Source organism: Pipistrellus hanaki (genome assembly GCF_964339955.1).
Source record: "Pipistrellus hanaki genome assembly, chromosome: 9".
In the NCBI taxonomy this organism is placed as follows: Eukaryota; Metazoa; Chordata; class Mammalia; order Chiroptera; family Vespertilionidae; genus Pipistrellus; species Pipistrellus hanaki.
This window is the reverse complement of record NC_140511.1, coordinates 77,681,302-77,696,138: the sequence shown is the minus strand read 5'-3', so window position 1 is coordinate 77,696,138 and position 14,837 is coordinate 77,681,302. Positions and strand designations below refer to the sequence as shown.

General features: G+C 53.4%; 2 protein-coding genes and 1 long non-coding RNA gene across 4 annotated transcripts; all 3 read left to right on the top strand.

Annotated features, from left to right (window-relative positions):
* The first annotated feature begins 48 nt into the window (after window positions 1–48).
* LOC311627976 lies at window positions 49–3,304 on the top strand. Of its 2 annotated transcripts, none has more exons than XR_014795958.1 (12): window positions 49–130; window positions 481–533; window positions 799–884; window positions 1,086–1,134; window positions 1,456–1,491; window positions 1,652–1,699; window positions 1,940–1,998; window positions 2,170–2,207; window positions 2,406–2,441; window positions 2,742–2,788; window positions 3,028–3,057; window positions 3,201–3,304. It is a non-coding gene; the product is annotated as an uncharacterized lncRNA (long non-coding RNA). The 2 variants fall into 2 exon arrangements; XR_014795959.1 differs by having other exon boundaries at window positions 107–186.
* Window positions 3,305–9,422: 6,118 nt separating this feature from the next.
* WDR74 (WD repeat domain 74) lies at window positions 9,423–14,099 on the top strand. Its single transcript, XM_084894615.1, has 11 exons — window positions 9,423–9,542; window positions 9,631–9,737; window positions 9,825–9,946; window positions 10,978–11,053; window positions 11,196–11,342; window positions 11,501–11,602; window positions 12,507–12,607; window positions 12,691–12,746; window positions 13,290–13,435; window positions 13,521–13,577; window positions 13,880–14,099. Exons 1-11 carry the CDS (start codon window positions 9,479–9,481, stop codon window positions 14,057–14,059), a joined length of 1,158 nt encoding a protein of 385 aa, XP_084750741.1. The 5' UTR covers window positions 9,423–9,478; the 3' UTR covers window positions 14,060–14,099.
* Window positions 14,100–14,180: 81 nt separating this feature from the next.
* Window positions 14,181–14,694, top strand: TEX54 (testis expressed 54). Its single transcript, XM_084894616.1, has 2 exons — window positions 14,181–14,335; window positions 14,443–14,694. The coding sequence occupies exons 1-2, from the start codon at window positions 14,257–14,259 to the stop codon at window positions 14,643–14,645; spliced, it is 282 nt and encodes a 93-aa protein (XP_084750742.1). The 5' UTR covers window positions 14,181–14,256; the 3' UTR covers window positions 14,646–14,694.
* Window positions 14,695–14,837: the final 143 nt, after the last annotated feature.

Genomic DNA, 14,837 nt, shown 5'->3' with positions numbered 1-14,837 from the left:
GCTCGCAGGAGCTCTCCCCGTGCGCGTGCGCCGGCCACAGCCCCGCCCTCCAATCCCATGGGCCTCCGCGAGACGGTATTTAAGTGCCTCGCTGCTGCTTGTAGGCCTCGTTTCCTCTTTGCTGCTCTGGGTGAGTGTTCTTTCTGCTTCGGAAAAGCATGGCCACGTGAGCGTGGCGTGCCTTAGGTAGTCTTCTGTGTTACGCCTGTTTGGGGGGAGGGGGGGAGGTAAGAAATGGGGCGACTTGGCCATGGCCTCCAGGCTTCCAAGCTACCGCCTGGCTTTGTGAAGGACAAAATGGCGATGGCGGGCGGTGCCGGCGGCCTTCTCCGTGATGAGAGCCTTTCACAGACCTGTACTGAGTGCCGTGAGGATAAGAACCTCTGAGACGGGCCTTGCACAGCCGGTGTAGTCGTCGTTCCGGGAGACAGAGCGTTGGGGCGATGTTGAATGCCGACCTAATGTCCTCTTTGTCCACAGGGCGCAGGCGCGCGGCTGGACGCTCAGGGGCCCGGGACATGCCTGCCGTTAGGGTAAGTGCTGAAGGCCGCCCTCACGGCCATTCCTTCGTTGAGTGCATGGAAGGCCTATGCGATGTGCTACGGGGATGATAAAAACCGAACTCTCTCTTTCTGATGGGTTGGTGGAGAACCATGCATTCTGAGTAGCACCATCCGCAAGCAACAGATGGGTTGTTTTTTCATGGCTTGGGTCAATTTAGCTCTTAAGTGTTGAGGCACGAACACAAGGCTGCAAAGTATGAAGCTTAAGTGAAGGATGCTCTTGGCTTTTTTCCAGGTATGGCTCCATCCCAGAGAGCGTACAGGTTGGAGGCTGGGACAGGACCTGTTCTCGTGCGGACCGGTCCTTGCAGCAATGCTCCGGTGGGTACCCAGTGGTTAAGCAGCTACGGGTAGGGGCGCGGTGTGTTGGGCTGGCCACTCCGTGATGAACATTCAACGACAAGCATATGGCTGAACTTAAAAGTGATGTCATCCGAGTCCTGAGAAGTTGGCCAGGAGTGTTCACGGGTCTTGGCGTGGCTGTTACTGGGCGTATGTAATGCCTCCTTTTTCTGTCCACAGCAGCTCATCCGTCCTGAGGGACTCCCACCGCCTCCCGGGGTGACTACAGGTAATTGTTTAAATGCGGGATTGAGGTGTTCTCTCTCCAGCCTTCCCCACTTTCAGGAGAGCAAATGGTCCTTCGGGCTTGCTCCTCTTGGAATGTGTGCTGGGGCGGGAGAGAACAGCCCAGGAGTACATCTGGTTCTTGAGGGTGTGGTTTCCCCCCCTCACCCACATGTCACTGTCAGATGATTTGAATTGTTCCTCTGATGCTCTGTGAGGTGTGACAGGTAATAGCATGTTAGAGTTCTGATGGCAGTTTCTGTTCAATAATGAAATGCTTCTCCGTTCCAATATTTCTAGATAATAATCTGCTCCTCATTTACAGGTTGTCCTGATAATGACCTACTCATCTGTCTAAACGGTAAGTAGCTTCTCCCAATACTGGGGTAAACATATGTGAACCCATTACCAAAGAATAACTTGGGGACATGTGGCTTTTTGTCACAGAGCCCTGATTGACCCATTTAGCTTTCTGGTGCCTCCTTTCTTGTAGTGATATTTCTTGGCGTCTTGCCCTCTAGGTCGCCATTGACCTGCCCAGGGTTGAACTCGTGGAAAGAGTGGAAGTGGTGAGTATGTGTAATTTTGATAAAGTGCTCCATAGTCCAGTGCCTGTGAGGAGAGCAAACATCCTGTCTTAACCCCAGTCCCAGCCCCAGAGCCAGCAATGGTGAACCCACTGGGGCTAACTGGGAGAGAGGATGAGAACTTGTTCCGTAGGAACTGTCTGAGGTATAAGCAGACAGCATTTGCTTAGTTTTTCCTGATCTGCCCACTAACCATAACTAGAACCACTTTGGCTGTTTCAGGTGATCTCCTTTAGGAGCAGCTGGGGCCTGTGTGCTCCGGGAACCTCCAGAGCTAACAGGTTAGTTGATTGTCAGGCTCATGCCACCAAGTAGTCAGTTTCTGTGATGAAGCAAACTAGCTCACTATGACTCAGAATGAACACATCTGAACACCTGAGAAACTGGGGAAGGCGGTGGTGGCGGCGGGATACCCAGCTGGAATTTTTATCGACCACAGCCTTGTCTTCCAGGTCCTGTTAGCCCTACCTGCTTGCTGGTCCACTCCAAGGTGAGTGATTTCCACGTGTGTTGGTGCGTGTGAAGGTAGAAAGTGGCCTTCAGGCCTACATATATGATGACTGACATGGAATCTCGTTCGGCTGATGACTTGCTGTTGAGACTCGGAAATCTGATTTTCTAGGAACTGGCTGAGGCCGGAACAGCTTTTAGTGCAGGAAGTGCATGCTGACTGTCTTGTTTCTTTCAGGTCCAGCACCTTTGCGGGACCCAAGAATGATGTGAGGTAAGTCTGTAACTCAGTCTATGGCTGCTATGTGAGATGTGGCACTTGGGATCACTCACCAGTGATGAGTTTAATACCGCCCCAGTCTGATCACTGTGACTGAAAGGTATTTCTGAGCTCTGAGCTTGCCTCGGAGTGAGTGGCCTGGGGAAGCTGAGTAGGCGGTGTAGCCAATAGGACAGGCTTTGTACTGCCTCCTTTCTATAAAGGGCACGTTTTAAAGCCTATGCAGGTGCCTGTCCTCCAGTCGAGAGGGGCTCCTAGGGCTGGTTGGCTTAGTTCCCAATCGCTCTTTTGCAGGGGAAGTGGAGGCTGTGTTTCTGCTCACCTTCAGCCGGAAGTTAGAGGTGAGTAATGCAGAGGGGATGTGCAAGCTGGCCGCCATTTCCCAGTGAGGAGACATTCACACGTCTTACCCCCTGTCCCTGTCCCAGAGCCTGTGAAGGTGAACCCACTGGGGCAGGCTGGGGGAGAAGAGGAAAGTGTGTTCCAGAAGGAACTGTCTGAGGGATCGCAAGGGTTTCTGAACGTGGGAAAGAGGGAAGTAAATTACTTGTTGAGAAAATTATGGTTTGGTTTTTTTCAGGTCTAAAGAAAGAACGAAGCATCTATAATGGTAGGTATCTGCCCACTTTCTGGTGTGTAACCAAAGTTACTGACATACAGAAACCTAGAGGTGTGATTGGGTTGGCCCCTTGTAAGCTCACGGTGCATATTTCCCATCCAGTAAAACAACTCACCTTGTTTTTTTCCCTACAGGAATCCAACTCTTTGAAGACAAAAGAATTTTCAAGCCTATATAATCTGGCTGTTTAAATTTTCAAGTTTCTGTCCTTAAAAATAAAGGTTCTTTTTATCCTTCACTCTGGTTGATGTGTTTGAGTGGATCTAGTTTGTGTAAATAGGTTAAATTTCTAGGGCATGTGTGAGGGGTGCTCAGGTGAATATAGTTGGCATCCATCTTGATCTCCATATGCATTATATCTGAGCATATGCAAATGCCAATATTCAAGGGTGCTCAAGTTGCATAAAATCTGGGTTCAGCCTATTCCACCCAGACAAGTACACTTGAAAACCGGTGGACAGGGGCCTCAAGTGATGGTACCCACTCCCTGGAGTTTGTGGCACAAGTGAAAAGGCTGCTGTTAGATCCATCTGTGGTTGATTTGAGTCTACATGTGGGACCTGCAAATAATGAAGGGCCAACTATGCTTTTGTATAAAAGCAAGGGAATGCGTTTTTGAAGTGGCAGCCATACAAATTTGAGTTAATAAGAACGAGAGGGTTGTTCCTGAAAATGGGTCAAGTACCCATGCCAGGATCCTGGGGGTAGTGGGCGATGCACCATCATTTAAACGGGGAGCCCAGAAAGGCCCTGCAACAGGTGGGCAGGCCCGCAGAGGTGACGGAACCAGAATCCACAGGAGCACCTGGTGAAGGGTGTGTCAGTAACGCAGGTCAGAACAGACCCAAGGACTGGAGGCAGGTGTATTGAGCTTTAGCTACAGACTGCTCCCAGTGCGTGCGTTACCTCAACAAGGAAACGGTGATTGAATTACCCATTGTCACAGCTGCAGGGGAGGAGGGGCAGCTGTCCGGTCCCAGGGGCGTAGCCAGTACACCAGGCTATTGGCTCTGGGGGTCTGGAGGCTGCTGTCACTCAACCTCTAACGCAGGTTTGGGGGTGCAGCAAGGAGGTGATGGAGCCAAAGGGAGATGGGCTGGCTTGGGGGCAGGCAGGATCCACTAGAAGTGTGTGGTAGATAATGACACTCCCCAAACGATCTTCACCATTTAATTCAAATGAAAGCCCATGTTAATGGCTACTTGGGCTGAGAAATGAGAACATACGGGATGGGTTGTAAGAGCAACAGTGAAAAGCCGGAGCGATTGAGGTCTGGCTCATTCCTTCCGTACACTGTCCATCGCATCTCCAGCCTGGACCTCCTCCCTGGGCACCCAGCCCCCCTTGAGCTCCCCAGCAGGTATCCAATCAGATAGTCACACCCTTGATTCTCTGGCTCTGTCCATGTCTGCGCCCCCAGGCTCCCCACTTTAGGTAGTAACAGCACCAACAAGTTCCCCATCCAAACTTATCAATGCACTCAACCTGGGGTCAGCAAACTGCAGCGCGAGAGCCACATGCGGCTCTTTGGCCCCTTGAGTGTGGCTCTTCCACAAAATACCACAGCCTGGGCGAGTCTATTTTAAAGAAGTGGCATTAAAAGAAGTTTAAGTTTAAAAAATTTGGCTCTCCAAAGAAATGGCAACCTTGTACTGTGGCTATTTGGCTCTGCGGACTGATGAGTTTGCCGACCACTGCACTAAGCCCAGAGCCAAGACCTCGCTCCTGCCTTTGGGTTACGCTCTCTAAGAGGCAAAGTAAGACAGCCAGTAAGTGAGATGACTTGAACCAGCACAGTGGTTCTCACCCAGGGGTGGTTTTGCCCCCAGGGACATTTGCCAATGTCTGGAGACATTTTTGCTTGTTCCCACTTGGAGTGTGTGGGGTCAACTGGCATCTTAATAGGCAGAGACCAAGGATGGTGCTAACCACCCCACAATGCACTAGACAGACAGCTGTGTCCCTTCCACCCTGCAAACAACGAAGTATCCAGCCTAAAACATCGATAGTGCTGTTTGAGACACCCTGGGTATGTGATAAATGCCAACAAGCCCCAGCCGGTGTTAATCAGTGGTTACAGAATCAGCCCACACACCAAAGGATCTCAGGTTTGATTCCCAGTCAAGGGCACATACTAGGGTTGCAGGTTAGATTGCCCTGCCAGGGTGCGTGTGGGAAGGAGGAAACGAATGTTTGTGTCTCTCACATCGATGCTTCTCTTTCTCTCCCCATCTCTCAAAAAAGTCCATGAAATCGAAACCGGAGCGTCGGCTTGGGGACTGAAAGGTCCTGGGTTTGATTCCTGTCAAGGGCATGTACCTTGGTTGCGGGCATATCCCCAGTAGGGGGTGTGCAAGAGGCAGCTGATCGATGTTTCTCTCTATCTCTCTCCCTTCCTCTCTGTACAAAATCAATAAAATATATTTAAAAAAAAAAAAGTCCATGAAAACACATCCTCAGATGAGGATTTAAAAAAAAAAAAAAAAATAGCGTTAACGGCAGTCTCTGCCATAATTGCATTCTCAAAAGCCTTCACCACATCTACAAAGGAACCCTTCCCATGTAAGATCACACATTCAGAGGCCTGAGAACTGGCTCCTTTGTGGGGGCAACATTCTACATACCACACCCGTTATCGCAGCCCCTTGCTGGAGGCCCTGGTTTTACGCTTCTTTTCATTAACATCCGGGACCCGGTGCTGAGAACCTTGACCTTGCTCTCTTAAATCATGGCTTTTCAGCCCTAGCTGGTTTGGCTCAGTGGATAGAGCGTCGGCCTGCGCACTGAAAGGACCCAGGTTCGATTCCGGTCAAGGGCATGTACTGTGGTTGCAGGCACCTCCCCGGTTGGGGGTGTACAGGAAGCAGCTGATTGATGATTCTCTCTCATCGATGTTTCTAACTCTCTATCCCACTCTCTTCCTCTCTATAAAAAATCAATAAGATATATTTTAAAAATAAATAAAAAATGAAATCATGGCTTTTCAGGAAGCTTGCCAGTAGAAATTACATTAGAGAATGGAATGACCTACTCTTGCCTGAAGGATCTCAGCCATGCCTGTACCTGACACAGAGCCGAGGCCTCTGCTTTCCCAGGAAGCAGGACCTCAGGTCCCTTCTCAGACGGGGCGGATCTAGAATCCTATATAATAAAACCCTAACATGCAAAGCCACCCAATGGTGGAACCACTGGTCATGACATGCGTGGACCACCAGGGGGCAGATGCTCAATCCAGGAGCTGGCCCCTGGGGGCGCACCAATCAGCCAGAGACCAGGCTCAGGCTCATGACTGCTAAGCCCAGCCGTGGCGGCGGGCGGGAGCCTCTTCCACCTGCGCTGCAGGTGGGCGGTAAGGAGCAAGGGGTCCTAGACTGTGAGAGGGTGCAGGCCTGGCTGAGGGACCCTTCCACCCCAGTGCACGAATGTCATGCACCACGCCTCTAGTCCCTTCATAAAGCCTTTGCTTTGAGCCTATAAAACAATTGCTCATGCTGAAACCGGTTTGGCTCAGTGCATAGAGCATCACTTGCAAACTGAAGGGTCCCGGGTTCGATTCCCAATTGGGGGCATGTACCTTGGTTGCGGGCACATCCCCAGTTGGGGGTGTGCAGGAAGCGGCTGATCAATGTTTCTCTCTGATTGATGTTTCTAACTCTCTATCCCTCTCCTTTCCTAACTGTAAAAAAATCAATAAAATACATTAAAAAAAAATTGCTCATCCCCTGACCGGTTTGGCTCAGTGGATAGAGTGTCGGCCCGTGGACTCAAGGGTTCCAGGTTCAATTCCGGTCAAGGGCATGTATTATACCTTGGCTGTGGGCACAATCCCAGTAGGTGTGCAGATAGGCAGCTGATCGATGTTTCTCTCTCGTCGATGTTTCTCTCTGTAAAAAATCAATAATATATGTATATTTTTTTAAAAAGTAAAACAAAACAAACAATTGCTCATTTAAATTTGATCTACACCGGCCCCACCCCCTCTCCCAGGATCCTGTGTGCTGGAATCAGGAACCTCCGAAAGGCTTTGAACCTCCGGGGGGTGGATGTGACAAGTCAGTGAGGAACCCAGGAAAGAGCCAGGATGCGCGGAGAACTCAGTTCCAAAGGCCGCCCTTCACTGTGTCCCCACTTCTCAGGCCCAGCGCCCAAGCCCGGTATCATTTCCCCACTAGCAGGGGAGACAGGGACCTGCCAAGCGGAGGAGCCATGGAGCAGGGATCCCAACTCAGCAATTTGGACGCCAGGACCAATCCCAAGGCTGTTACAAAGAGGAGGGGCGGGCTTATGCAAAACACATCCTGCAGGGAGCTCCTGGGATAGACAATAAAGAATTCTAATTAAGCCCGTTTCCCAAAGTCTGTTATTATTTTTAAGAAAGAGGATAATAGACACCTGGGTTTAAGAACTATGACGTGTTGAGGACAATCTAATCGTTATGCCATAAAAGTAACCACAAGTGCAAAAGCTACAGGAACGGTAAGCCCGGCGCAGAGGCGAAGACGGAGGCATCGCTTCTCGGCCTTTTGGCTAAGATCAAGTGTAGTATCTGTTCTTATCAGTTTAATATCTGATACGTCCTCTATCCGAGGACAATATATTAAATGGATTTTTGAAACTGGGAGATGGAATAGGAGCTTGCTCCGTCCACTCCACGCATCGACCTGGTATTGCAGTACCTCCAGGAACGGTGCACCCCCTCGGGGGAACAACGGCGGTTCAAAAAAAGATTTAAATTAGCTTCTTCTAACAGGAAGTAGTAAGGTGTAGGTCTGGTCTTAACTGGTTTGCCCTCCGGCGTGCTCCTCCTTGTTCCTTGTCCCACTTTCACCGTTTCAGAAGGCAGATTTCTGCCAGGCCAGTGTGTCTCTGTGGGTTGGAGTATCGTCCCCATACAGAAGGCTCACTCTGTTCCAAAGGCCAGTTACTTCCAATTCTGCTCAAGGCACAAGCAAGCCATGTTTTCCTCTCTGGAAAAAAAAACAATAGATTTGAAAAAATATATATATTAAAAAATACATTCTTGGGTGAGGGTTTTTTTATTATTATTATTACAGGAAAAGATGGAAATTTATCGAGAAACAAGCACAGATTCCCACATGGGGAAGGGGAGAGGGTCCCCGGGCAAGGATTTCGCCCTTTCCCGGTTTGCTCGGGGGTTGGAGCATCGGCCTGCGCTGCGCGCTCAAGGGTAGCGAGTTCTATTTCGGGTCAGGGGCGTGTACTTGGGTTACGGGTTAGATCCCCGGCCCCAGGGTGGGGACAGAGGAGTCGCTCGGGAGGCAACCAATGGATGTGTCTCACATTAGGTTCTCTCTCTCTTTCTCTCTCTCCCTTCCACGCTCTTATTAAAGCAATGTTAGAAATGTCTTCGGGTAAGGATTTTAAACAATAAAAATAAAGGCAGATTTCTAGATCTAATCCTATCAGCCTTAAAAACCCAGACGTCTCCCCCGACTTGACTTTACAATGAGGAAGACCGCACAAATGAAGAATGGATGGATGTCTCGCAAAAAATAAAATTAAGGTATAGGGTTACAGGGAAAGATGGAGTTTGTTCTGATAGGCTCGATTCAGAGTAGAACTGTGTGCAAAGACGTCAACATCAGGTCCGGGCTGCGAAGTGTACCCAGGGTCCCATTTCCTTGGTAATAAAGTAAATGTGGAATGTTGCGCTCAGCGTTCTTACTGGCAGCTCTGCAGCTGCGCTGACAAAGGCTTTTCCGTGGAAGACAATCTGCCAGGCAAGAGGGGGATGCTTTATTCTTACTGATATAACTTCACACAACAAGGTTTCTGAGAGTCCGTGATTTCAGAGATCAAGTAAGAAAACAGTCACTCGAAGAAGGGAGCCGTTATGACATTGCAGCTTATCCTCGGGAGGAGTCCTGTTTCTATGAACTTTGCAGATTTTCACTGAGCTAGTTTTTACCATCCCCAAACCTCGATGTGAGGCCAATAACAATGGCCTCCTATCTCCACCTTTCCAAAACAGAGATCTGGGTTAAGGTCGTCGGCTTCCTTGCCCCCGTCTTTCTTTGTTTCGTGTCTTTTATACTCGAGTTTGAAATCACGCGTCGCCACAGTGATTTGCATGGTGTCTGCAGCAGAAACAAACCAGCGCGGTGCTTGCGGGGGGGGGGGGGGGGGGGGCGGGAGGCGGCCTGGGGCTGGCTTGCCTACGGCCAACGTAGGACAAGATCCGCTGCATGTGAAACCTGGCCAAGGTGCTCTTCAGATCCCCACAAACATCTCTATGTTTTCACTCCGCATTGAGATGCCTGAGGGTGCGGGCGGGCGGCTAACACGCTGCGGGCCCTTTAAAAGCTCGGAGGCCGCGCGCGCCCGGATGCCACGCGGCGCGCGCTGGTGACGTAACGCGGCGCCGGAAGTGCGGCCGTCTGCCGGCTCCGTCATGGCTGCCGCCGGGGCTCGCTGGAACCATGTGTGGGTCGGAACTGAGACCGGGATCCTGAAAGGTGGGTGGCAGGAGCCGGCGTCGGGAAGTGGGGGAGAGGGGGGGTCGCCCGCTCGCGACCCAGCGTGGCTGACGCCCGCGTCCCGCAGGGGTGAACCTTCAGCGCAAACAGGCGGCCAACTTCACGGCGGCGGGGCAGCCGCGGCGCGAGGAGGCGGTGAGCGCCCTGTGCTGGGGCGCGGGCGGGGAGACCCAGGTGAGCGGCCGGGACCGGGCCGGGGCCGGGGGACCGGGAGCCTCGCTCTCCTCGCCATCCTGCCCTCCTGCCCTCCTCTGCCCGCAGATCCTGATGGGCTGTGCCGACCGGACAGTGAGGCGCTTCAGCACCGAGGAGGGCAGGTTCCAGGGCCAGAGGCACTGCCCCGGCGGCGAGGGCACGTTCCGAGGCCTCGCCCAGGTTGACGGGTAAGACCGAGCCCCTCGCTGAACGCTGAGGGAGAGCGCCGAGGCTCCCGCAGGACGGCCGAATAACGGCGATCAACCCTTAGGTGACTCGGACCTGGACTCGGTGACAGGGACGTGTGTCCTGCCTTCTTTCGTTCATTCCTATAACAAGCGTTTATTGGACACCTGCCGAGTTACAGGCATTGAGCGGAGTGCAAGGGCTGCAGGTACACCCGACACGCACACAGTACCTCCTGTTACACCGTTTGCATCCCCGAGGGATCCCCCCCCCCCCCATCCCATAACCTTTGAGTGACCCTGCGCAGGTCATTTCGTAGTTTACTAGCAGAGGATGGCTTTAAACGGGGACTGACAGCCGCTCACAGTGTGACGAGGCTCCCACGGGAGACGGGAGGAGGAAAGCCCTGGTGGCAGTTACTGGCCTAGCTTTCTCCCTAAACGAAGAGCGGAGGGTGTGGGCAGGCTGCGGGGTTTGATGGTGATAACTCTGACAGGTGAGGTCTAGGAGGCTCTGGGACGGGAGAAGTTGAAAGTGGGCCTTGAAGGGTTGGTAAAGTTTTGACAGGTGGGGAAAGGGGCGAGGGCATTTTGGAAAGCAGCTACTGCCTGGGCAGAGGCCAAGGATCGGTGTGGGGCCACAGGGTGCCTTTCAGGGAAGATAAATTGAATGACTGATCCTGACCCCTGGTGACCGAAGAAAGATGCAGAGAGACTGCAGGGCCGGGCGCCCCTCCATGTAGCTGCGGGTGACAAAGGCGCTTTGCTTTGGGGAATCACAGGCTTGACTTCTGGTTCTGACATTTGCTGAGTGGGCAAACCTTTGAATTGCTCAGAGCCTCCGTTTCTTCACTTATAAAACCTCACTCTGTCAAGGAAGTGAAATACTATTCTAGTACACTGAAGCCAAAAACTGACCAGACCCACCTTACCTGGAGGCTTTCTTAGGAAGAGGGCTGGTTAGAGTCTAGTTAATGGAGACTTAGAGAATATTTTCACACTTTTTTTTTTTTTAAACCTTCCTCTCCCTGCAGCACCCTCATCACCTGTGTGGATTCTGGGATTCTCCGAGTCTGGCGTGACAATGACAAGGAGACGTCCTCTGACCCAGTGAGGCGCCCTGCCCTGCCCCTCTTGGTTGGGGGCGGGGAGGAGCCAGGGGAGGAGTGGAATGAGGGCTTTGGGGGAGGGAGAATGACTAGGGATTCAGGAACGGACTCCCATTTCCCCTCTCATCTCTCGTTCTTTTCAGCTCCTGGAACTGAGGGTGGGCCCCGGGGTGTGTAGGATGCGCCAAGACCCAGCACACCCCCATGTAGTTGCCACAGGGGGGAAGGAGAATGGTCTGAAGGTGTGGGACCTGCAGGGGTCCGAGGAGCCTGTGTTCAGAGCCAAGAACGTGAGTGGCGGGCAGGGAGGGACTGGGTCTGCGGTCCAGGGAGGCTGGGCCACTGACCATGAGTCAGAGACGAGATGGGCTTTAGGGGATGACGGAGGGCTATAGGAAGGGGCACACCAGCTCCCCACAACCTGTCCCCCATTGACCCACTCCACCAGGTACGGAATGACTGGCTTGACCTGCGAGTTCCCATCTGGGACCAGGACATACAGTTCCTCCCTGAGTCACAGAAGCTCGTCACCTGTACAGGGTACCACCAGGTGAGGTACCCCCCACCCTTACCTGCTACTGGGCTTAAGCAGCCTCCTAAACACACAGCCTCCTGCAGACGGGGCCCCTGTCCTCTGTCACAGCCCTCCTCACCGCCCTCCCATCCCTGAGCCCTCAGAGGAGCACGCCTCTGTCCATTTCAGCCCGTAGCCTTCTCTTACTGTGCTCGAGGATGGGGTTTGCTGAACGCTGACTCTTCCTGTTCCTCCCTCTGGAGGAGAGGAGAGGAGGGAGGAGGGAGCATTTTCTTCGCCGGGTGCCGGAGTCACGAGAGGACACTGGGCTGCATGTCAAGAGATCTGGGTTTCTGGCCCTGATGCGGCCTCTGACTTGCTCAGGACCCAGGCTTGCCTCTCCTCTGGCCTCAGCCCCAGCGCCACAGGAAGGGCCCAGCTGGGGATCGTTAGCCCTGCCCCGGGCGGGCTGGGTCCCTGGCTTGCTGTTTCCTTTGCTCTGCGCACTGAAGTCTGATCTTGGTGATATGCTTCTGTTGCAAACACACTTGAGGACTTCCTCTGTCCTCCCTTGTTCAGGCTAAACCTCTTGGCTTGAAATTCAGCACCGCTGACAATGGCACTGCCCTGCTTTTCCATGCCAGGAGGGGGGTCTGCGGGGAGGGGCTGGTCACACGTGAAGACAAGGGATGCTGCCACTTCCCGACCTGGGGGATCACTCCCCTCGGCCCTGTCTTGTTTATGCTGCTAAGCAGTTCTCCCCCACCCCCAACCCTCGGAGAAGAGGGCTACATTCCAAATGAAAGTTGCTCTAAGAGAGGCTCATAAACAGGAAAGCAGTATATGAAGGAGGGGGTGAAAAGAAAAAAGAAAAAGGAGGGGGTGAAGATGTGGGGGTGTGGGCTGAGGGTACCCTTGTGATGGTTAAGTCTTCTTCCAGGTCCGTGTCTATGATCCAGCCTCCCCCCAACGCCGGCCAGTCCTAGAGGCCACCTATGGAGAGTACCCGCTGACAGCCATGACGCTCACTCCCGGCGGCAAGTGAGTGTTTAGAGGGTGAGGAGGGGTCAGGAAGGACTTAGGAAGCTCCTGCTGACCCCACCTGCCTCTGGTCTACTCCTCAGCTCGGTGATTGTTGGAAACACTCATGGGCAGCTGGCAGAAATTGACCTTCGGCAAGGTAGTGCACTGGGGAGCCTTGCGGGGGGGCTGGGGGGGAGGCGGGCAGAATTCCCTCTGAGGCAGTACCTGGGGCGGTTGAACCCTCATTTAGGTATCATTTTGGGTTCAAATCCTGATTTCAAAAGCTGTATGTGCCCGCCCTAACTGATTTGGCTCAGTGGATAGAGCGCTGGCCTATGGACTGAAAGGTCCCAGGTTTGATTCCGGTCAAGAGCATGTACTTTGGTTGCAGGCACATCCCCTGTAGGGGGTGTGCAGGAGGCAGCTGGTTGATGTTCCTCTCTCATCGATCTTTCCAACTCTCTATCCCTTTCCCTTTCTCTCTGTAAAAAATCAGTAAAATATATTTTAAAAAAGAAAAAAAGCTGTATGAGCTTGGACAAAGTACTTCTCCTCTCTGTGCCTTAGTAGACCTGTAAAATGGATTTAATGCTGACTCCTATCTCAGCGATGAGGATTAGATCCCGAAGTGAAAAATGATTCCAACAATCAATCCTCAGTTCTGGTGGTTTGGCTCGCCTAAGGCCTCCCCTTTCTCCAGGGCGCCTGCTGGGCTGTCTGAAGGGGCTGGCGGGCAGTGTCCGAGGGCTGCAGTGCCACCCTTCCAAGCCCCTCCTCGCCTCCTGTGGCCTGGACAGAATCCTGCGGGTGCACAGGATCCGGAACCCCCGGGGCCTGGAGCACAAGGTGAGAGCCGGCTGTCTCCTGGGCCCCCCTCCTATTTCTGTGCATTCCATGGGTTTGACTCCTTAAGGTCCCTGATCTCTTGCAGGTTTATCTGAAGTCTCAACTGAACTGCCTTCTTGTGTCAGGCCGGGATAACTGGGAGGTGAGCAGTTGGGTCTGGGAAGAGCATAGATGTGAGAATTGGTTTCCCCTGGGGAGAAGGCAGCAGCTGGGACAGAGACCGGACCTGTCCCTCTCCCTGCCACATGACTTCCTGTCTGTGAGGAGTGTTGGTAGTCACAGTCTGACAGGGTTCCTGCCCAGAGTGACACGGGCCAGGGACGGGGGCTGTTTCCCAGGGCGGGAAAGGGAAGTGCGGTACCTGGCAAGATCACTTCCCAGTGAGAGCCTCCTTCCCTGTGGGTCTCCTCCTTCCCTGGCGCCTAAGCTTTCTCCACTCACCAGGATGAGCCGCAGGAGCCTCAAGAGCCCAGTCAGTTGTCCTCAGAAGACACAGAGGCAGATGAACTGTGGGCCTCTTTGGAGGCAGCTGCCAAGCGCAAGCTCCCTGATTTGGAACAGACATCGGGGGCCTCCCAAATCAGACGGAGAAAGAAGAAGCGGCCTGGCTCTACTAGCCCCTGAAGGGTCCTATCTCACTTTGTAAATAAACAGCTGACACCCATGTGACCTCGCGCCTGCGCCTTTTGTGATGGGAGAAATTAAAGGGGTGGCTGCTCTGGAGCTGGGGCGGCGGGATATCTGACGTCACAAAAGCTGGCGGGGCCAGGTGGGCTGGAGTGGTGGCTCCCAGCGCCGGGCGTTCCGGGCCCTAGCGGGCCATGGGCTGCTGCCAAGACAAGGACGTGCCAACCTCCGGTGGGAAGCCCAAGGAGGTCGGATCGGAGGAAGTCGAGGAAGGTGGGAACAGAAACAAAGCTGGGGTGTCCAGGGAACGGGAGAGGGGTCAGGGTTGGGAAGGGGGAGGGGGAGGAGGAAGGAGTTCAGCGGCCGCTTCATCCTCGCAGACACCACCGAGGAGGATGTGAACTCGCCGGACCACCGGAATCCCAAGTCTAACGAAAGCCTTTTGATCACCGTGCTGTGGCGGCGGCTATCCTTGTTCAGCCGTCGGGGCTCACGACCAAATAAGAGGCAGTCAATCAAGCATGGGTGTACGTTCCAGGAGAACAACCCGGAGGAAATACGGGAGGAGCCGGAAAAGGGATGACCCCAGCCCGGCTCTCAGTCCTCCCCAGCTTCCAGAGAATAAAGTTTCTAATGTGTACTAGCCGGAGCGCTTGTGCCTCTACGGCCCCTCTGCCCGCACCACCCGGGCTGCGGTCTCTTTAAGGCAGGTCCTCCCCAGGGGCTGGCCCAGCCCAATGAGCCCCCTGCTCTAGTTCCTAGGGGCGGGGTCACA